This window comes from Ammospiza caudacuta, chromosome 22 (genome assembly GCF_027887145.1).
Source record: "Ammospiza caudacuta isolate bAmmCau1 chromosome 22, bAmmCau1.pri, whole genome shotgun sequence".
Lineage (NCBI taxonomy): Eukaryota > Metazoa > Chordata > Aves > Passeriformes > Passerellidae > Ammospiza > Ammospiza caudacuta.
In genome coordinates, this window is record NC_080614.1 from 3,435,324 (window position 1) to 3,457,767 (window position 22,444).

At 53.8% G+C, this 22,444-nt stretch overlaps 1 protein-coding gene across 1 annotated transcript; it reads right to left on the reverse strand.

Moving 5' to 3' along the window:
• Positions 1-1,077: 1,077 nt before the first annotated feature.
• On the reverse strand, positions 1,078-22,444 carry VWA5B1 (von Willebrand factor A domain containing 5B1). The gene is made up of 21 exons (XM_058818889.1): positions 22,291-22,444; positions 21,876-22,037; positions 21,308-21,530; positions 20,988-21,130; positions 20,620-20,751; positions 20,239-20,363; positions 17,081-17,257; positions 14,134-14,244; positions 13,470-13,672; positions 11,622-11,736; positions 9,937-10,122; positions 9,530-9,725; positions 8,419-8,606; positions 5,850-6,030; positions 5,352-5,669; positions 4,531-4,668; positions 3,843-3,971; positions 2,788-2,862; positions 2,362-2,431; positions 2,018-2,141; positions 1,078-1,800 (listed from the first exon to the last, which is right to left on the reverse strand). The coding sequence occupies exons 1-21, from the start codon at positions 22,427-22,429 to the stop codon at positions 1,078-1,080; spliced, it is 3,858 nt and encodes a 1,285-aa protein (XP_058674872.1). The 5' UTR covers positions 22,430-22,444.

Sequence of the window (22,444 nt, forward strand, 5' to 3'; positions counted from 1 at the left end):
GAGAGCAGAGACCAGAGGGAAGCTCCTGGAGACCCGAGAGAGGTGAAACCAGAGCAGGGAGCAGAAGGATAATCCTGGAGACCCTGGAGAGGCCACACTGAGAGCAGACACCAGAGGGGTGCTCATGGTCCTGGGGACCTTGGAGAGGTGACACCAGAGCAGAGGCCAGAGGGGTGCTCATGGTCCCCAGAACAGGTTTCCTGCCTGTGTCATCCCCAGACACACAGACACGAGACAGAAGCCTGCTGGGACAGGCACGGCTGCTACATGCCAAGGGAGGGAGCAGAAGGCAGGGGGTTCCAGGCGGGCTCCACGGGAGACAGTGGCACACAACTCCCTCTGGAGGCACTTGATCCTTCAATCCCGGGCACCCTGGCTCTGCCTGTGAAGCTCCAAAGGCACACGTTGGCTGCAAGGGATCTCACAAACTCCTGCTGGGATTGCAGAGAGCCTGAAGGAGCCCAGCCCTGTGTGGATGGGATGGGGTTTGGTCCCAGCCTCCAACTGGCCTGGCTGGACTCGATCCTCCTGGCTGTGACAGCGGGGCTGCTCTTCACATGCTCATCCCCAGCCCAGATTCCCTTTTATCCATGAGATGAGCATGTTGTCAGACCTTTGCCTTCTCTGAAAGCCATATGAGATGGCAGGAGCCAGGCAGGAGCCTCAGGAAAGCAGGGATTTGGGGCTGAGGGGCTGCAGTGGGGCCTTGGCAGTGATTCAGAGCTGGGAAGAGGCATCTAAGCTAGGACAGGGAAAGTGGAGCAGGCCACAAGATCTGCCCTGGAAACTGGGCTTGGACCAGAAGAAACCAGAATCAGAGGGAACTGCTGTAGCTGGAAGTGCTGATCTAGTTGAAAATAAAAAGCATTTACTGCAGGCAGTGGTGGGTTCCCTTCCAGGGCAAAATCCTGACTGCTGAGTGCAGGATTTTGCCCAGGCTGCTGTGTGCAGGGATTGCTCTAATAAACACACACATCCCTGCAGCAGAGGAGATGAGCTCCTTGGAGGCAGTTCCTTAAGGATAGATCCCTGCTCCTGTGCCCTCAGTAATCTGCCCAAGCCTCCCTCCTCCTCCTCTTACACACTGCCTGGGTTGTAGCACAGCAGGTTGAACTCCAGGTTCTCATCCCAGTGCCGGAGCAGCACAAAGAGCTGCTGGGCTGCAGCTTTCACCGTGGCCAGGCTGGATCCCTGGGGGAAGTCCTGCTCGCTGAGCCACAGGCTGGCTTTGGCAGCCACCAGCTCCCACTCGATGAAGTAGGAGGCTGAGCTGTGCTCCAGCCAGGCCAGGGCCACCGCCGTGGCCCAGAGCATCCCCTCGGGCTCCGTCTGCTGCTGCAGCTCCACGTCTGAGAGCACAGCCTGCAGCTCGGGGCCGCCCTCGGTGTCCCAGGCGCGGCTGTCGGCGGGGGAGGAGAAGCTGCGGATGGTGATGGCCGGGGGGCGCAGCTCCTGCTCCTGCTCCTGCTCGGCTCTCAGCGCCCTGGAGATGCTCTCGGCAGCGCTGCCCGACAGGTGCCGAGGGCGGCCCGTGCTCAGCACTGCTCCCCCAGCCGGGTCTGCAGCGGTGGGGCCCTTCCCCTGCCCGCTGGGGACCAGCAGCTGCCGGGGGCAGCTCAGGGCTTTGGGCGCCGAGGAGGAGGAGCTGCTCCTCTTGCTGCTGTAGGAGCCGGAGGGGCTGAGGGACAGGCGGTGGCAGGCGAAGGGTGATGTCCACTTCAGCTTCTCCATGGGGATGTTGACGGCGTCACAGAAGGCTGAATTCAGAAGGAAGGCACCACAGGCCAGCTGCAGGGACACCTGCAAGGGATGGTGGGCACAAAGGGTAGCTCTGGCACCAACCACTTGTGAGTAGCTCAGGAAAAAGGCAGGTATGGGTGAAACAGCTCTCCATCTCTGAGCAGGTCACTGGATGTGGTTTACAGAAGCAGCAGGAGGAAAATTTGGGGGGGGATCCTCCTCTGCTCCCCTGCAGTGACCACACAACCCCAACAAGACCCGGGGAGGAGCTGCTCACCAGGGGAAGGTAGTCCATGCTCTCACTGTCACCCTCAGAGCTGGCTTTGCTCCCTCTGCTTGGAGATTTACCCATGAAGCCCTTGGCAGCTCGAACCAGCAGCATGGTTTTATTGAGGGTCAGCCTGTGAAAGGAAGAAAAGATATCTGTGACCTCTGTGCTCACCCTGACACCCACCTTCCCCTCCAAACCATCCCTGCTCCCCAGACACCAGCACCATGCTTAGTCCCAGCTCCGGCTGCTGTCCTTGGGGGTCCCTCCCCTCCCCCTGGCCTGTGCTCACATCAGACCCACACAGGTGAAAGGCACCTGCTGGGGTCAGAGAAGGTCGAGCTGGCTCATACCTGGCAGCAAAGAGCCTCTCAATGGATTTTTGGGCTTGTGCAGAGGAAGCAGACAGGCTGTGGAGAGGCCCTGGGGAGAAACACAGTGCTGGGGTTACAAGGTGCTACAGGGGAGCAAAAGGGAGCAGAGTCAACGTTCTGGCTTGTTTGGCTGCTGAATTTTTGGCAAAACTCTTCCTTTCCCCTTGCCTCATTTTTCCTATATGGATAATAAAAATTCCTATACCTTTAAAAAAATGTACCTGGGGGAGATTTATACGAAAACCCACATCAAGTTCCATCCTTTTCACCTCAGAATGAGTCAGGCCCTGTGCTCACAAGCCTAGTTTTAGGTCATCAATTTGTATAAAATTCCCCAAAACTCAGCAGAAGCCCAAACCATGGATTTGATGGAGCTGCACGAGGTGCCAGCAGCTCTTCCCCTACCTTCAGGGCCACGGCAGCGCTCCCAGGCAGACAAGGACGGGGTGCTGGAGGGTGAGGGGCTCCTCTCCTCAGCATCTGCAATCAAGGAAACACATCAGCACCCAGCCAAAGCCAGCACCTTCCCTCCCACGGCACGACGGGGTTAATGAGCCTCTCTGGGGCTCTGCAATTCAGCTCCAGCTCTGACAGTGCCAGACAAGGTCCGATCCAACTCGTCTTCATTAGTGGAGGATTTGGTGACAAGTGAGTGTCTCACATCCCCCCCTGCCTCTAATTACACTCGTTTCATCCTGCGTGTTGCCCACGCTACGGCTGCCAATTAACTCCTGAGCGCTGCCAGCAGCACCCCTGCCCTGCCAGGGCTCTGGGGAAATCGAAGCTTCCTCGCCCTTCAAGGAGATGAGCCCCAGCCTGACACGTGTCTGGTGAGCACCGTATGCAAAGGGGAAGGCAGGATTTAAAAAGGACCAGAGAAGGTGTCCCCAAACCACTGAGTGTCCCAGCCTCCTGCTGAGAGCAGCTTTCACCCCGAGCAGGCTGCACGGGCTGGATGGCTCAGTCCCCTTTGGGGACAGACTGCCTGAAACCCGAGCAGCTCTCAGCCCCTGGCTACCTCTAGCAAGCATAAGGGATATCAGCTCTTTAGTGATTATCAGCTTTCTTGAGTTCAGCTCTTTTGCTTGCTAAGGCATTGCTGGCTGGCTGGCAGACACACAGAGAGAGAGAAGGAGCTCTGGAGTACCACAGTGATGTCTGTACTGGGGGTCTGTGAAGGGTTGCAGCAACGTCTCTTCTGACCAGAATGGGTTAAAACAACCCATTACATAGGGTATAGGGGTATCCAGAATTGTCCAATAGCAGGGGTTAAGGGAAAGTGACCTATGGGGTTACACAGAGATAAGCTGGGGTCTGAAAGGTGGAAGACAGGAGCTTGCCATGACTTGGCATTTCCTATCTTTAGGCTTCTGCTCTCCACGGGGCCCCAGCAAGCCCAGGGCCTGCTACAACTGAGATCTCTAACAGCAGGAAGGAGATAAACCCCCAGGCAATCTTACTCATGCTGCTCAATCCAAGGTCTCCATTCTGGCCACATGCTGACTGAGGATGTCCCGGGGAACAGCCACGATGCCTTCTGTGTCCTGAACTCTTCTGTTTCCTCTGGTTGCTTTGCTTGGATGTTGCCCCTTGGCATGAGAGAAGAGAATGACCAGTTTTAGAGACAGACTGGCACTGCATGATGGCAATGAAACCACAGAATGAGCTTGGTCAGGAACTGGAGTGACAGGACAAGGAGGAATGGTTTCAAACTGGAAGAGAGTAGGCTTAGATAGGCTATTGGAAACAAATTCTTTGATATGAGGGTGGTGAGGCCCTGGCACAGGTTGCTCAGAGAAGCTGTGGCTGCTCCCTCCATGGAAGTGTCCAAAGCCAGGATGGACAGAGCTTGGAGCAGCCTGGGCTAGTGGAGATCGTGGCAGGGGGTGGAATAGGATGAGCTTTAAGGTCTCCTCCAACCCAAAATATTATGTGATTCTCTGGTCGTCCCTGGGTATCCAGACCTCGGAGGAGATCTTTTCTCTGGCCATGGGAAGAGGTTTGTGCCACCAAGAGCTTGACCACAGCCTTGGGTATGGGTCTGGTGCCAAACTGCTGTGGCTTCACAGGGTTTGCCCTGAGAGAAGTTTCCCAGTGACACCTTCCCTGCCAGGACAAGGTTCCACCCCTGTGCCAGCTCCATGTTACCTGTGTGGGTGTACTGGACCAGGGTGGGCAGGTAGGAGCTGATGCTCAGGTCCACAGGCACGAAGGCTGTGTACTTGCTGATGATGTTACAGGCCTTGCTGGTGTGGACAGCACTGAGTTGGAACCGGCGCCCTGACCCTGCCACGGGAGGGACAGCGGGGTCTGAGTCCATGGGCCCCAAGGGTCCCCCACCCCTCACACCCAGCTCCCAGACCCTACTAGAGGAGGGACAGCAGGCTCAGAGTCCAGGGTCCCCAAGGGTCCCCACCCCTCACACCCAGCTCCCACACCCACCCCCATGCCTGGGGATCCATGCCCAGCAGGGCTGCATCCCTTTATCTCTCTAAACTCTGCCTACTGCTGCTCCTGCTGTTATTTTACAAGGCCAGAGCACCTCATGGAGGACAGGGTTGACATGTGTGGCCCATGGCAGTGATGTGTGGCTGCTGCTGGAGTTGGATGCCACTTCCCAGCTCCAAGTGACCAACTCCTTAAAAGTAACCATGTTACCTCATGCATGAAGCAGAGGGATCACAGAATCATGGAACATACTGAGTAAGAAGGGACTCTCAAGGACCATCAAGTCCAACCCCTGTTTCTGAGGAGGAAGGAACATGAGTTCAGGAATGACCATGTGCAGCAAGGCTGCAGAAGCAGAAGAGCACAAGGCAGCTGAAGGGAGCTGTTATTTGGGAGTTGTGCGAGACATTCCCTAATATTTTACCACCAGCAGCTTTTGTTTTCATTCCAGAGGCTGCTGAGACTGCTGGAAAGCCCTCCCGAGGCCAAGCAGGGTCTGCCTGCAGCCAGCTGTGCATTACCATGCTCGATTTCACACTCCCTCTCAGCGAGCTGCTCCAGGTCCTGGATGAGTGCCTTGGCTGCCAGGTGGTGGAAGGTCTCACTCCACAGGTCTGTGTCAGCATCCTCGTGGCTCTCCCGCTCCCGGAACAGAGGGTGGATGTCAAACGTGACTTCCCACTGCACAGGCTCGTTGTTCCTCAGCCCCTTCACCAGTGCCCTGCAGAGGGCCCTGGGGGAGCGCGGGGAGCCGCAGGCAGCGCCCATCTCCAGGTCCTGCGGCTCCCAGTCGGAGGAGGTCTCTGTCTCACAGGTGAGGGATGGATGCTGGGCAGCCTCTGCAGGGATGGGAGAAGCAGATCATCAATCACCTCCCCGGGAGCTGAATTCCCCACTGGCACCACAAAACCATAATTAATGCTTCCCAATTGTCACACGGTGGCACGGGGTGCAATGGCACCAGACCCCGGCACGGACAGGGTGAGATGAGGCTGGCCATGCCTCCCTCTCCCACTCACCCACATCCCCGGGGCTCCGGCTGTCCGATGAGGAGTGCAGGCTCCTGATGGCTTCCTGCAGCCCGTCCGGGGCGGTGGCGCCGTGGCAGAAGGACACACAGCTGTGCTGGAGCAGGGCGGGGCGCCGGGCGCCTGAGCCGCGGATCCTGCCGGCAGAGCCGGGCGGGATGGCCGGGAGGGGCTGGGAGCAGAGCGGGGGTTAGAGCTGGGTCTGGCTGCAGGCAATGGCACACACCTGCTCTGTGCCTCTGCTGCATGCATGGACCTGCTCTGTGCCCTCTGGTCCTGTCTGCTTCCTGCATGGACCTGCTCTGCGCCCTCTGATCCATGCATGGACCTGTTCTGTCTCCTCTGATCCCATCTGCTCCATGCATGGACCTGCTCTGTGCCCTCTGATCCATGCATGGACCTGTTCTGTCTCCTCTGATCCCATCTGCTCCATGCATGGACCTGCTCTGTGCCCTCTGCTCCATGCATGGACCTGCTCTGTCCCGTCTGATCCCATCTGCTCCATGCATGGACCTGCTCTGTGCCCTCTGCTCCATGCATGGACCTGTTCTGTCTCCTCTGATCCCATCTGCTCCATGCATGGACCTGCTCTGTGCCCTCTGCTCCATGCATGGACCTGCTCTGATCCTGTCTGCTCCCTGCATGGATCTGCTCTGTCCCCTCTGATCCCATCTGGTCCCCACCCAACTCCTGTGAGGGATGCCACCACCCAGGTCCTTCCCTCTGCCCACCCCTGGCTGGGATCTGTGCCCAGACAAAGCTCTCCACCAGACCCTGGGGTGTCCCCAAGGGACCCTGGCCCCAGGGGCTCCTTCCCCAGACATACAGAAGGTGAAATATGAGTTTCATCCCTCCAGACATTTTAATGACTTTGCTTGGGAACCAAAGAAAAGAAGAGAGACAGAAAGATCAAGGACCAGTTGCTTAGTAACGAAAGGAGAGAGGTGCAAGGGATGGGAGAAAGGAATTTTTATCTTTTTATCTCTTTTTTTTTTTATGAGACTGTTTCTCCACTTTCAGGAGACATGAATCCCCCACTCCAGCACCTCTGGTGCCACATTCCACAGAGATGCTCCCCTGTGCAAGGTCTGGGTTTCATCCCTGTCCCCAGGGCTGTGGGAAGATCCATCTAACAGACAGACTCTATATTCCTAGGACATCACCAGCAAAGAACAGAGGTGATAGAAAGTAGTGGATGGAAGAATGGAGAATGGTCTCTGAGTGACAGACATATATGACTTCCACCACCACCTAAATTTTGTTGTTCTGTGACACCACCAGCAAAACCGGGAGCCAGGTGGCTCCAGGCAGGATTTACCAAGCTAATATTGACACATCCTGCCAGACCCTTTCTGTTCCAAACCTGCTCCTTCTCCTGCCTGAGCTCTCTCCCAGCCAGGGGAAGCCAGATGGGAATGGAGCTGGGGGTTTAAGCTGCCCGTGGCTGCTGCTGACCTTTCCTTCCCAGCATGGCAAGCGTGGAGATGAGCTGCGGGCTCGGCTTCACACCCCTGAAAATGTCAAGCCCTGGCAGCAGGACTGGGAGCTGGGAGAGCTGCTGGGAGCCCTGGCAGCAGGAGGGATAGCAAAACCAGGCTGCATTTAATTAAGAGCATGCTGCATGCTGTTAACCATTTACTGCCCCCCAGAAGGGAGTCAGCTCCACCCATGCCTGCACAACAAGGGCAGGAGGATGCTCTGAGGACCTTCCTAATACAGGGAATGCTGCCAGTACCCCTAAAAGCTGCTTGTTCTTGGTCACTGATGCTATTCACCACCCTCACTGCTGTAGCCTGAGGGCAGAGGTCTCATCCCTCCCTCTGGAGCCCTGGCCCTGCTTTCCCCTTTGCCCCCTCATCTCCCCTCCCAGCCCTCACCCAGTGATCTCTAACCCAGAGAAGAGGGGAAATGAAAGTCCCTGCTCTGAGTTTCCATGGGAACACAAGTGCTGCTGGTCCTCCCAGCCCTGCAGATGCTGATTGCAGAGCAGAACATCCCAGCAATGCCAAGGATGAGAGAAAACTATTCCTATCCTTCCCAAAGATCAGCTGAAAAATCTCCCCAGACTCCACCTGCTGCAGGTAGGGGACAAAACTCTGTTCAGCAGATGTATCATCACACAGGTACACATCTCATCCCAATGCTGTGTAAGGCAATGGATCCAGCTGGGAATCTCCTTTGGCACTGAATTCCTTTTCCCTGCCAGGCACAGAAGTGCCACAGCCATGGGCAGGTTTGAATCCTAAATTGTAGGGAGGTAAGAAGGACCAGAGGAGCAGCACAGGCTGCTAAGGAGAAGGGGAGCAGGAAAAAGCAGGCTCCCATGGGGAAGGACTGCTATGGGATATCAGGATGGGATATCAGGGATATCAGGATGGCACTCTGCTCCCTGCTCAGCTCATTTCCCCAGTGTTTGGGATGTGCTGCAGAGCTGTATCTATTATCTATATCAATATTTTAGGGCTAGTGTGAGTCAGGCCTTTTCCTTCAGGCTCTCATCCACCTGATATTTTCCTCCATCTCCTTGCTGGCTTCCACCTGCAGGCAAAGCCTCACCTACCTGGAAATCCACCTGCCAGGGCTCGGGGCTGAGCTGCTGCAGGTCCTGCAGGTGGGTTTTCCTCAGGGGGTTCCTCACCAGGGCAGTGCCAGGGTCGCTGGCCGTGGGCACCTTCCTGCGGGGCTCGTGCTCGGAGATGTGGGTGGTGCTGTACGCCCGTCTCCTGGACAGAGCCTTCACATCCATTCCTGAACGGTGGGAGACGGGATCAGCTCCACTCCACACTGGGAGCAGCCAGCAGTGGGAGGCAGGGAGCCCTCACCAAGGTCCTGCCAAAGCTCAGGGGGCCACACTCAGCCCTGCAGAGTTTTAAGCAAAGCAACGAAAGCACAGAAGGAAATAGAAACGCAAAATTCCTGGGGAATGTCAAGAGAGCAGGTTGGGAAGGTTTTGTCTGAGGAGTTTTCAGCCGAAAAAAGCCTGACTGCATTTCCCCAAATCTCCCTGGAGAAGACAAAGGGTTTACTAATGAAATTTAATTAGTGCAGACACGCTCCTGTCAGAGCAAGACTGAAATTTGCCTTGGAAAGACATGATTTCTCATTGCTTTTGACAAGTTTGAGGGGATGCACAGTACAGATCCTCTTGGAACAAAAGGGAAGAACATCCCATGAGTAACAGAGGTTTCCCCACCTCCAGGGTGCAACCAGCTGCTTCATGCCACATGCTGCTGAAACAAACACCCAGGCAGGCTGTGGTGGGGAGGAGTGACACCCTGGGGAGAGGGCTTTGGACCCATTCTCCCCCTCTCCTGACTGGGAAGCTGCTTTGCAGGTAGAGGGATGGTCTAGCAGAGCTACCCATTTGCTCATTCCACTCCTCCTCACACTGCTTGGGAAGCTTGTAAATAATTATATGGCCAAAGCTAAAGATGCTTTGAAAATCTCCAGGGAACACAGCTCACCAGGGCTTCCCTTGATTTCCTGACAGGTTTGGATAAAACATCCAAACCAAACAGACTTGCTCAAGCCTCAGGAGATCTGTCATCTCTCCTGCAAACTCCTCCAGCTCTTTGCAGCTGAAGACGTGTAAATCAGGCAAAAAAATTGGGGGAGCAGTGACAGGAGCTTGATTAGAGAGACAGGGCATCATGTAGAGAGGGAAATCTGACCTGTGTCCGTGTCTGACTCTCCCCCGGGGTCTCTGCCCACGCCCAGGTGCTCGGGGGAGCGCTCAGTGGGGCAGGACCCCTCCGAGTCTCTGGAGTGGTTCCAGCTCTCCAAGCCTGCTCCCTCCTCCTGGGAGTGGAAGAAAACAGAGCTGCCCGACTCCTGGGAATGCATCGTGCTGTACTGCCGCCTCTTGTCCTGGGGGGAAGCACAGAGAGGGAACAGCTCCCACCACAGTCTCTGTCCACCTGAGCTGAGAGCAGCACCCTCAGCCACTACTGCCCCCCAAAGTCCCTCCCATCACCTCCCTTAAGGGCACAGCTGGGAAGCAGGGGACACCCCCTGACCATGCACAGAGCCAAGAGTGTTGTGTACACCGCAACACCCCCCACTCCTGGGACAGACTCACAGCTCTGGGGTTGGACAGGTACAGGGAGGTGTCACAGATGACACTGTAGCTGACCAGGCGGTCACCAGGGAACAGGCAGCTGCTGCTGACAGGGGACACCAGGACCTCAGTGCTCTCAGGAAAGACCCACTCCACGGACACATCGCTCAGGACAGGAGCCATTGCCTTCTTCAGTGACCTGATCATCTGCAAAGGGCAGGGGAGAGCTTCAACACCTGCTGGACACAGTGGGAGCCACGGTGCACATGCCATGTGCTGCAGGGAAGGGGAACATTCCCTCTAACAGTCCCATCAGCTGATTCCTACCCTCTCCTGACAGTCTGCTTCCTGTTAGTCTACTCTGACATCCATCCCAGCACCCCCATCTCCTTGGCACAGTTATACTTGACAGAGCAGGGTTAATGGTTGGTGTTTTCCAACCTAAATGACTCCATGATTCCATGATTTTTACCATGAGCAGATAGTGATGGGGCACAGCGCTGATCTCACACACACACTGCCAGCCCAGAGCAAGGTGGGTGCTTATGGCCTGAGGGATCTTTCTCTGATGTGAGGCAGCATCCCTTGCTCCCCTCTAGCACCCAGGATATGCTGTCAGCCTTCACTGGTCTGAGCCCCAGCCCCAGCCCTTGTCCCAAGCCCAGCACTCACACACTGATAATTTTGGAACAGTTCATTGCTGGCACAAGCCACTGCCAGAGATCAGCAATGCTCTGCCTGTTACACATGTGGAGAAGACCAATATTCATGAATACCTCACGGGCAAATCTCCCATGGAGCCATCTACATGAGCTTCCCTGCATGCCAAGGGAACTGAACACCAGATTTAGAGACAGAACAGCTCAAATATTCCCCATTGTTCCCTGCTTTTTCACAGGCTCGGGAAGACACACCAGGCTGTGTTTTATAAGGCCATTAATTGACGCCTCAGACTGCTGAAGGCACCGAGCTGCACAGCCTGCAAAGCTCTTATTAATAGCTCTTATTAAACACCTCTCTCTTCACTGTCTCTGCTTTCAATTTACATCAGAAATGTTGATGCCATTCTGTCTTAGGTTTTTGTGTGCTCCAGGCTCCTGCAGAGGGTGGAGTTGCCGAACTCCTCCTTGAGAGATCAAGAAGGTAGAAGCTGGCTTTTTGGAGATATTTAGGAGCTAAAGACCCAATTCTCTCTGGGTTTAGTCAAGCAGCAGGTGACAGGCTGGGCTCTGCATTCACCAGGGGACAGAGCCATCCCTACGCCAGATTTCAAGCACACAGTTTTACTCTTCATGGGGAGAGAAGGAATGGAGAGGCTTTAAAGCCAGCTTAACAAGCAAAGCCATCACAGCGCATTCCTCTCGCTCCAACCCCGAGTCCTTCTCGCCTGAGCAACGCCAGGGCTGAGCCCGACTTCAAAACTAATTGGCTGCTTTGATGCCGGTCCCACTGCCCTCGCCGTATGTGAGGCACGGCTGCCTTTGAAGGCAGAGCCGCAGCACCGCGGTGCCCAGCCCCAGGCGGAGGCAAACGCACCCTCCGCTCCCTCCGGACACCGAGGTGCGCTCTCATCCCCTCCCGCTGGCCCACCTGCTGCGGGGGGATTGGGCAGACAGGGCCAGGATGGGGCATGAGCCCCCCGGGAGCCGTGGCCTCCCCCTCGCTGAGGCAGAGCATCCTCCGAGCCCCGGGGAGCGGGGCTGTACCTTGGGCTGCAGCCTCTCGCCCTCCTCCAGGAACTCGGAGACGCCCCTGGACACGGCAGCCAGACCCCGCACCAGCCTCCTGCAGGCGTTTGGCTCGAGGCCGAAGCTGTAGCACCTGCAAAGGGACAGGGAGAATCAGGATCCAAAGGAAAAGCCATCCACCAGCCCCGTGTACTCACACACTCCCTCAGGCAGAAACTCCCTCTGGCTTTTTGCCACTGCTGTGTCCAGCAGAATAAACCAGCCCCTCTTTTAGGCATGTGGCAGGAAGGTTGAGAACCTCCCTGTGCCTAAAGGGGCTCCAAGAGAGCTGGAGAAGCACTTTGGAAATGGTCGTGGAGTGACAGGACAAGGGGGAATGGCTTAAAGCCAAAAAAGGGCAGGGTTAGACTGGATATTGGGAAGAAATTCTTCCCTGTGAGGGTGGCCCTGGCACAGGGTGCCCAGAGAAGCTGGGGCTGCCCCTGGATCCCTGGAAATGCCCAAGGGTTTGGAGCACTCTGGGCTATGGAAGGGGTCCCTGCCCATGGCAGGGGGGTGGAATGAGATGAGCTTTAAGATCCCTTCCAATCCAAACCATCCTGGGGTTTGTGAACTGCCAGCCCCCTCCTCTCAGCAGACCCCAAACCCTTTCCCCAAAGAGCAGCCTTCAGCAGTGACACTCAGGGGTTCCCAGCAGGACCTCCAGCCTTCCCCTCCTCTGCAAACACAAACAAGCTGCTTTGCTCTCAGTTCAGCTCTTTTCCCTGCTGGCTGTGGTCAATAGCACTAAAGATCCAGTAATTATCTCTGCTTGCAATGAAAATAAACATTTTCTCAAGGAAGGATGATCAAGCCAGGTGAGGCTGCTCCCCCCTCCACTGCCAGGTCTGTGAATCAGGATTTGGTTTGGGCTGAAGGCTGGAAGCTGAGCTGGAGCCCTGGCAGGCAGGGAGGGCAGTGCTAGGTGGGGATGGATGTGCCAGGAAGCCAGGAGGATGGGAATGGGTGGGATATGGCATTTGGGCAGGGCAGGGGATTGCTGAGAAAGAAAGCACCTTCAGCAGCAAACTGCATCTGCACAAGGGGCTTTTCTCTTGGAGGGTTTTAATCCTCAGCTGCCTGCAAATCCTAGGCCAGCCTCACACCCCTCCTAAATAAGGCTCTGATCTTCTTTTAAGATGGGCCATGCCCAGCACTCTCTGTTCCAGGGTCACTGAGACCACACTCCAGCTCTGATTGCATTTAACCCTTCCAGCCCTGCAGGAGCCAGGAGTGGGAGGGTGGGAAACAACCAGACCTCTGTGCAGTTACAAACCCACAGAGCAGCTTCCCTGATAACTCCAAAGTCTGAGAGATGGAAGAGGAATCAGGATTTCTTACATTTTTCTCATGTTTTGTGCTCCTTAAAGAGGCAGAGGAGAAACCAGAACAGCCTGTGATCAGGGCTGGGGAGCCAGGCTGGGAGCTTGTGCACAATTAGCTGCTTTTTACATTGCTGCCTTTCAGCATATTCAATTCTGCACAGCCCCATCCTGGAAGCAGCTGGGGCCAACCCCAGATGTGCTTTAAAAAAAAATAAAATAAAAAAAAAGCGAGGAAGATTGTTGGCGTGTCAATCTCTCCTAGCAGGAAGCATCAGCCGAGAGCTGTGAAGTTGTCAGCTCAATTATCCTGCTTTTGATTGTTTAAAAAGCATCTGAACTTCTGGGATTCGTTCCAAACCCTTTGAGGTTCTCCCATGGCTCATAGCAGCAATCTCTCCTGCCTCTGTCTCTGAAGTGGGGACGTCTGTGAGAGGGAGCTGTGCTCAGGGGGAGGCACATGGCAGCCTGTGCCAGTTCCTGGCCCTGCAGGGCTGAGCTGTACCTGGTGGAGCAGGAGTGGTCCCGCAGCAGCTCCAGAACCTTCCCCGTGTTGCTGATGGCCCCGGCTGTCAGCACAAAGAGCAGCCGGGGGTGGCCCCTGTGGAGGGGCTGGCGGAGGAGCCACCTCAGGGGGGACAGGAGGTTGGTGGTGCCCATGTCAGCCCGGATCCTCCTGATGCTCTGGCAGGCGATGAGTAGGCTCTCCTGCCCAAAGGAACAGGGGAATTGTCAGCACCAGCACCCTCTGAGCACCAAGGAGAGCCATGGGAGAGGCTGAGGGAGTTGAGGATGCTCATCCTGGTGAAGGGAAGGTTTTGGAGAGACCTTAAAGCCCCTTCCAGTGCATAAGAGGGCTCCAAGAGAGCAGGAGAAGGACTTTGGACAAGGGCCTGGAGTGACGGGACAAGGGGGAATAGCTTTAAGCTGAAGAAGGACAGGGTTCGATTTGGTATTATAAGGAAATTTTTTACTTTAAAGGTGGTGAGGCCCTGGCACAGGCTGCCCAGAGAAGCTGTGGCTCCCCCTGGATCCCTGGAAGTGTCCAAGGCCAGGCTGGATAGGGCTGGGAGCACCCAGGTATAGTGGAAGGTGTCCCTGCCCGTGGCATGTAAGGTCCCTCCCCACACAAACCAGCCTGTGATTGTGTGAACTGTGGGTTCACCCACCTCACAGTAGGCCTGGCTGACAGGAAAGAGGGTCTTGAAGGTGGATCCAAACCCGATGATATTGAAGAGACACGCTGGCATCAGGCTCTTGAGAATGACCAACAGGGCATCCTGAGGGGTGGAAAGCAAACAGACATCAGGACACTTGGATCCTCCCTGGCTGCCACAACTTCACCAGGAAAAGCTCTGCCCAGAGCCATCCCATCTTATTCCCACTTTCACCTGACAACAAACCAACTGCTTCTTTCCCATGCCTCCATATGACCAAGCTCTTTTCAAAGTCCCTTGATGATATTTGGGACGTGAAGCAGTGAGGAAAATGGGGAGTCTTTGGGAAAAAGGACAACAAAGAACGGAACAATTTTTTCTGTTTGTTTTTAAGGGATTCAATTTGTGCTGGCAACACAGTGCTGCAGCACAGAGCTGGTGGGTGAGAAGCAGAGTGTGAAATTGAGAAGTGCGACACGCAATGCATCTCAATGCCTAAACTTGCAGAAAATAAACAAACAGCTTAAAGTTACACAAAAGGAAAAGCCTCCCCCATCCCCAATTCTCTTGTATTCATAGCTGGCTTCAATTAAAATAACTGGGAGACAACAGATTTAAGCTATTTTCTTTACCAGAGGTGGTTATCTAATGTGCCTATTCCTGGGCTTTACATAAGGCAAGAGCAACTTGAATTGTCACAGTGGTATTGTGGACAAGTCCAGGACAGAGCCTGCGATCACAGGAACTGGGCAAGAGCTGCTTAAGGAGCTCTTGAACTTGTAGGAGCAATTATGTGGCAGGAGAGGAGACCCATTTAAAGCAAAGTGTTTATTTAAAGCAAAATGTAAAGCAAAGTGCTCAGGAGCAGCTCAGTTCTATTTAAATGCTGATCAAGGCAGACTCCTGCCAGTCTGCCAGGGCAGCAGAAACCCTCTAGCCAGCCCCTGGAGGAGCTGCCAAGGTCAAATGAGCAAGAATTGCCTCCTTGAGTTGTCCTACCAGTGGCAAAGACCAAGTGACCACAGAGGGACACAGCGAACTCCCTGCCTGGGTCCAGCAGGGATCCCAAAAGCTCCTCCTTACAGGCTCCCAAAGCCTGTAAGAATCAGCAAAAAACTCAGAGCTGGAGCACTGAAAATCAGAGGAATAATGTACAAGAGCAGGGCTGCCCTTTAACAGGCTCTGGAGTACTTGAATGCAAGCTGTTATCTCAAACCTACGAGGATATATTTATACCACTGCTCCCAGATGGCTCCCGGGATGCTGGCTCTTCCAGATCTCAGTGCTGACATCCCATCTTGGAACTCATTACAAGGGAAAAAATACAAATTTCCAAATATTTCTCTTAAAGCATTTCCCAAAATGGGCAACCGATGCCTGCTTGCTATTTCAGCAAGCAGAAAGATTTATTGCTTCTTATGGTAAATATTGATCTTGATCCTGTTGCACTCCATAGCTTTATGGCAACTCAATAAGGAGGGATGTTTGCTTCTAGAAAAGTCAATTCCCAGTTATTAGTGCAGTTTTGCCAGCGAGCACCATCACAGCCTGGCTCCTCTCCCTGGCTCCATCAGGGTGGGAAAGGAGCTGGCTGCAGGAAATTTAAATCCCTGAATTTTCCACTCCAGCTGCTTTGGACAGGTGCCCCCCTGCTCTGCACAGGCCCTTCCACCCCATCCCTGAGTGCATCCTGAGGCTGCACAGCTCCAAGACCTGTCATGCCATGCATCCAGCCAGCTGAGGATGATGCAGGAGGTTCCACCAACCAAAACCCACCCAAACCCTCTCAGAACAGATCCTGCTGTGAGGTCCCTGGTGTCTGCGAGTGACAAACAAGGACAGGACACTCAAAGGAGGGACAGTGGGTTTCTCCCTTGAGGCATCTCCTCCAAAATTTCCCTCCAAATATTTTTTCCTGAAGGGGAGCCATCCTTTTCCTGTTTCTACAGCCCTCCTGAGATGGGGTTTCTATTTCAGGAGCAATCAGAGAAGGGCTCTGATCCTGCAGGTCCCCATCCCTAGGGGATAATCCAGCCTCCACAGAGGCTGCAGAGACTGTGGTGACCAAACCCAGCCATGCTGGGAGTTGGAATGCAAAAATCCATGCTGGGAAAAGATTCTCAGACTCCTAAAGATGCTGGGGGAAGGGGTTACAAGCCCAGAGATATCCTGTTCCTCCTGGGAACAGCCTCCCTATCCCAGGGGATGTGCTGCAGCCATCTTCAGGCTCCCCGGCATCCCAATCCTTTTTGCTGAAGGTGTCTGTCCTTCTTCAGCAGTTCCCATGGAAACAGGAGACAGATGGGAAAAGAGATGTGCTAGAAGATGGACAAGTTCAGGAGGGGGTCTGTGGGAACCTCATGAGGTTCAGCAGACCAAGTGCAGGGTCCTGCACCAGGGCTGGCTCTGGGTAAGAGCCACATCTGACAGGGGAACCTCAGACCCACAAAATATCCTGACAATGCTATTTTGTATTCAGAGCTCTCAACACAACTCCCATAACTATCCACCAGGCTGCTGGTGGCCATTTGTGTTTGGAAAAGGGATGTCTCATATTTAAATCATTTCTGTATGTTCACAGAGATGTGAAAAACCTCTCCTAATGCATGGTCAGCACCTTGCTCGCCTTGGAGCTCCCTGGAGGTTTCCTCCTAGGCAGCCATCACCCAAAGCCCTTCTGGATACAGGAAGAACTGGAAAAAGGATGCACAAAACATGCCAGCAAGAGAGGGAAAGAAAATAATTTTGCATTTTATGTGCTGATAGGAGGAAGCAGAAGAGAACAGGGGAGAGTCACCTTTGTTGCAGGTACCAAAGGAGCACCACGGTTGAGATGACTGAAATGCAGCCTATAATTACCCCCCACGCCCTGATAATGAACAGTTATGCTCTCAGCAGCCCCACTGCTCTCTCTCACTCATCCCTGTTGACAGGCAGGTGCTTCCCCTCCTGCAGGTACCTTGGCACGGCTGATGCTCACAGCACTCATGCTCCTGCTGCGGTCCACCAGGAAGATGAACTCGCCCTGGGCTGTCCGGAGGCCTGGCTGCACAGTCCTCAAGTCAGGGCAGAAGTTGAGCATGATGACAGGGTGGTGGGGGATGTCCTTGTTCAGCCTCTTCCTGATGATTTCCGTCTGAAAGAAAGCAGGAGACAGCTCCAGAGGTTGATTTTGAGAGGTTGATTTTGAGAGGTTGATTTCTCCACCCCATTTCAATTTGAGGAGGATCAGAGCAGGGCTCAAATGCAGGTGCATGGCCTTTTGTGGGCCAGAATCTGCTAGTTCAGAGGTGACAACACCAGGGTGGGCCAATATCCAAGGGTCCTGTTCTGTCCATACCCACAGTATTCACCATCCCTGCAAGTGTCCAAGGCCAGGCTGGACAGGGCTTGGAGCAAGCTGAAAAAATGAAAGTTGTCCCTGCCCACGGGAGGGATGGGACAAGATAAGCTTTAAGGTCCTCTCCACCAAACCATTCAGGGATTATATGGAGTAACTGCACACTCAGATAAAAGCCTGGAGAAGAAATCAAAAGACCTCGCCCTACCCAGCACCTTGCAAATCTGATTCTCCAAACATTTCATTAGATCCTTCCCGAAAACCTGGTTCATTAGCACAGCTTAGCATCCCACCGAGACACACCAGAGGTTTTCTCCATGGTCACTCACTAATGAAGTGTGAGATGCAGCCCTTGATCTGCTGCATTCAGCACTCCAATTCATTCCTGCCGCCCCTGGTTTGCTGCTTTTTCTGCCCATTTCTTTTATCACTTTTTTTTGTAGGGATTGAAAGGCTTTGGAAAGCTGAACCGTTTGCTCTGGCCATGGCTCTATAGGAACCTTCATGATCTCTGCACTGCACACAGCTCCAATTGCTCTCTGCATTTTCTCTCCTTCTATTTCAAGTATTCATTACAAATGGGATAAAATAAAACTGGTGAAAACCTCTTGTGTTGGGTTTATAATGTGCTGTTACGTGTGAATCAAGCAATAACGGGTTCATGGCCTCAGCTGCTTTGCAGGGAGCTCCAGGACCTCACATCAGCCCAGCCATGGCCTTTCATCCTGGGGTCTGAGTGGGGAAAAAACTCCTCAACAGCAGCTCGATCCTCAGGGGCTTTGTTTGCCTCTTTTCTCCTCTTTCTGGCTGCTTTTCTCGTTGGTTTCACAGGGAGTAAACCAGACCCCAGATAACTGGGCTTGTTTTCTCCAGCCATGAGTCACATTCCTCAGTTTATGAGCTGATGACCAACCTTTGTTTTCTAAAACTTACTAACTCCCTGTGGCTCAACACACACACACAAGCTCTGCTTTCAGCTCCTCTGCCTGAGCAAAGCTTCTCTGACCCAGTGAAAAGACAGGTCCCACTCAGAGGAATAAGCCAAGCTCCCGTTCATCCTCCTGCCTTTTCCTTCTATGCTATGGGTAGAAGGGAAATCATAAATTAATCAGCTGCTGAGAAATCAAAGGGCTTTTTCCCTTTCAATTTTCCTCCAGCCACATGACATTATTTTCTTTCACAATTTTTCCAGTTTATCACATTCCAGACTAGAGTGGTCCTGGCTGCCTCTGTACAAATACTGAATCGTGGCCCTGGACCTATCCATAGAACTTCTTGGAAAGCTCTTGGATATCCATGACATAAATTTCCTGTGCAATCAAGATGAACTTTGGGATTTCTCACTGACTAGAGGGAATTTAGAGGCAAATCTTCAATAAACAGCTTCAGTGGAGCTGCTACAGGTTAGCCAGAAAAGAAAACATCTCCTCACCTCCCCTCCATTCCCCTTCACCCATTATCCAATTACAGTAAACTAATCAGATTTTGTTGAGTAAAGTTGATTCCAGTGAGCATCCATCCCCACCAACCTGCAGCTGACAGCATCCAAGCCTTTTGCATAACAAACAGAGGGAGGAGAATTACTTATCATTTACTGCTGAAATCTCTGGGCTAATTTAATTTAAGCCAAGAAGTGGCCAATGTCCTGCTCTAGGCAGCAGCAATTCCAGCCCATCATCTACCCCAGGTATTCCAGGCATTTTTTCTGCTCCCTGCCGTTGTTTCCCAGTCCTCCTGGGGCACAGGTGGCTTTCCTGCAGGGAAATGTCTCCAGAATGATCCCCCCTTAGATAATTTGACATGCTAAATGTGCAGAAATAATTAGGGAGCCATCCGAGGCGTAGCGTGGGAGTTTCATCTCGTTCCACCTGCCACACGCTGAACACAATTAGAGGAGACGCCTGCAGAGTCCCAGCCCTGCCAGAGAGAGTGGAGGGCAAAGGGAAGGGAGGAGAGGAGGGTTGACAAGTCTTTGGTGAAAGAAGAAATCTGAGCAGCACAGGGAGACACCCCTGCAGCAGGTCAGGGATCTCTGCCAAGATAGACCCAGGATCAGACACGTGGAGAAGGAGTTCAGGGGGAAATGAGCATCCCTGGGCACACAGGAGAGCCCTGGCTGTGTAAAACAGGAGCTGACACTGTCAGCCCCAGCTGTGGCCACACAAGCACAACCTGTCCCTTAGGAGAAGACGCCCACCCTGGAAATCCAGAGGGCTCTGAGCTGTCTGCTCCTCTCCGCTGATCCCAGATACACCAAAGAGTTGGGCTGTCACTCATTCCTTCAGAACTGCTGGAAGACAAGGCACAAATCCCAGCACAGATATTTTTCTCTTTGCTGCTCAGCAGAACAAAGAGAAGTCTCTCCTACCTTGTCTTCAGTTCAGCTCATTATTCCCAGGAAGATCACTTCTTTCTCTCTGACAGCTACCCAGAAACAGTAAACATTTACCGAGCAATTAAAAGAATATTTTATTCTATGTCATTGCAATAATTATAATACCCTTAATACTATCACAATGCACCTCTCTAATTATGCTATGCTAGACTAGCACTAATTATACACACAATAACCATCTCAGAGCTCCTTCCCCTCTCAGTTTATCAGCAGCACTGCTGAATTTCCCCCTCTTCCTCCACACAAGCCCCTCTCTGAGGGAGGATGCTGCAGGTCTCATTGGGACAATGTAATATCTGATGCTGGAAACATGGAATCATCTCCTAGCTCAGCTCCAGTCCATGGAAAGCCTCAGCTAACACCTGCAGCTTGTGTTTCTCACCTTTTTCTTGGCACTGGGGTCTTTCTTAGTGCCTTTAATGAAATCATTCTTCCCCTTCAGGTGTCGCTCGTACTCTGCAGGGGTCATGTCACCCTCTTCCATTAGGACGTGGGGCATGTGGGGCTCTGTAAATGCAGACAATTGTGTGAAGAACAGCTGTGGCTACACTTTGGGTCTGGCAGAGATGCAGGCAGCCTTGGTTGGGAAAACAGCAGTATCTGTGAGTTTGGAGAGCTCAGAAAACCCTGAGAGAGGCCAGGATTGGAAAGCCTAACCTTGACAATATTTGCAAAACCAGCACTAATCCAGCTGTCTCCAGAGCTACAGATGAAGATCCCAGGAATGGGCAAGAGCAGCAGAGGGGAAGCAGAGCCCACCTACCACTTGGGTGGATCAGGATCTCCACGGGTCTGTCGAAGGTGTGTTTGTTGGCCAGTGTGATCACGATGCTCTTGGCAGAGCGAGCCGAGGGGTCGGCGTCTGCTCGGATCTCGTGTGTGGGGCTCTCAACTCCTGCAGGGAAAACGAGGTGCCAGTAGGGATTGAGGGTGGGGGACACCAGGGAGAAGGGATGACAAGGCAGTAGAGGACAGGAACCCACGTTAGCATCAATCCTGTGCTGGTAAATCCACCCCAGCACAGTTAAGTTGCCAACACAGATTTACATTGAGGAGGAGGGGGAGTGTGGACATTGCCTTAGGGAGGTGATAAATCAGCCTTGTGCAGCAGGACAGCCCCAGTGCTCCTACCTGCCAGCAAACATGGCCCCCGGATCTCCAGGTGGAAGCTGAATTCGTACTCAAAGGGGTTGGTGGGCTCACTGTCCAGCAGCTGAGTCAGGCAGAACCTGCTCCCTTGCTCTGGGCTCCCCAATCCACAGGGGTGCTTGTCCCTGATGGTGAGATAAATCCAAATAAACCCTGTCAACATGTTCTATGCCCCCAGGAACTGCAGGTCTGCCAGAGGTAAAGCCTGCAGCCACTCTCCAGCCTCCTGCAGCTCCTGCTTGTTCAGCCCTGCATTCTCCAGGATCAATCCCAGACAGAGCCCACCCCGTGGTTTTTCATACATTTGGAGCTGGTGGCTGGAAATGCTGCTGGCATTCTCCAGGCTGGGCTGGGGGACCCTGGGGACACACACAGCTGGCAGAAGGACCCTCACCACCCCGCTGGGCAGTGTCTGCAGCTCAGAAGAAGTGCTGATGAAGATGGAGACACTTTCCAGGGGAGGAATCATGCCCAGGTTGGCCACAAAAACAATCCTCTCCAGGTCTTCATCCATCATAAGCCTTCCTGCACAGAGATTGGACCATGCCAGGTATTGCAACCATGGAAAATGCTCCTTTCCAGGCCTCCCACAACCCCCAGCCCTGTATCAAACACCCAAAGCCGCCACCAATGCACACATATCAGCTTTCTCTAAAGAGCCCCAGCTTCTGCATCACTCCTTTGGCTGCCCAGAAGCAGCAGTGCTTTCCAAGATGGATAAGACTGACACTTTTGGCATGAGCACCACAACCCCTCATCTTCCCAAAAGGAGCCCCCTTGGTGCAGCAGCATACACCAGCCAGCCACCCCCATCACCTCCCCACTCCCCTTCCCCTCCTTTTCTCCCTAAAACACCCTCAGCCCCCTCACCACTTCCATCACCAGCTCTTCCAGGGGGGAGGCTGCAGCTGTTGAAGTAGGTGTCATCCATCTTGGCTTTGTCTTTGATCTGCACTGTCACGGTGCGCCGGGACACAGCCGCCTCGAAGCCCACCACAGTTGTGCCCTCGTCCAAGGGGTACACAAAGAGACCTGCCAGCCAGGAAGGGTGTCAGCAACACCCACCTCTTCCCTGGACCCACCAGCCAGGTCCCTCTTGGCACTTCCCAAGTGGGAAAAAAGTCCCACTTGTGGGATTTTTCACACCTAAAAAGTACACTTGGACACAATATATTTGGTTGTGCTTTCCACCAGCATCTAAAGGTTGAAGGCATGCCCAGAAACCCAGCACTGCCATATCCTGGCTTTAAACTTCCCATTCCAAGCTTCACTCCTTCAAACTTGCCTTCCACAGCCTGGGGGTCTGGGTTGTGGTAGGTGAGCAGGGCTGTCATCCCAAAGGCATAGCCACTGACGCAGGATGTCACCTCGGACGCAATGAGGGGCAGCCGGGAGAGGGTCCCACGGTCAATCAGCCCTGGCATCTTCCTGGGGGTCTC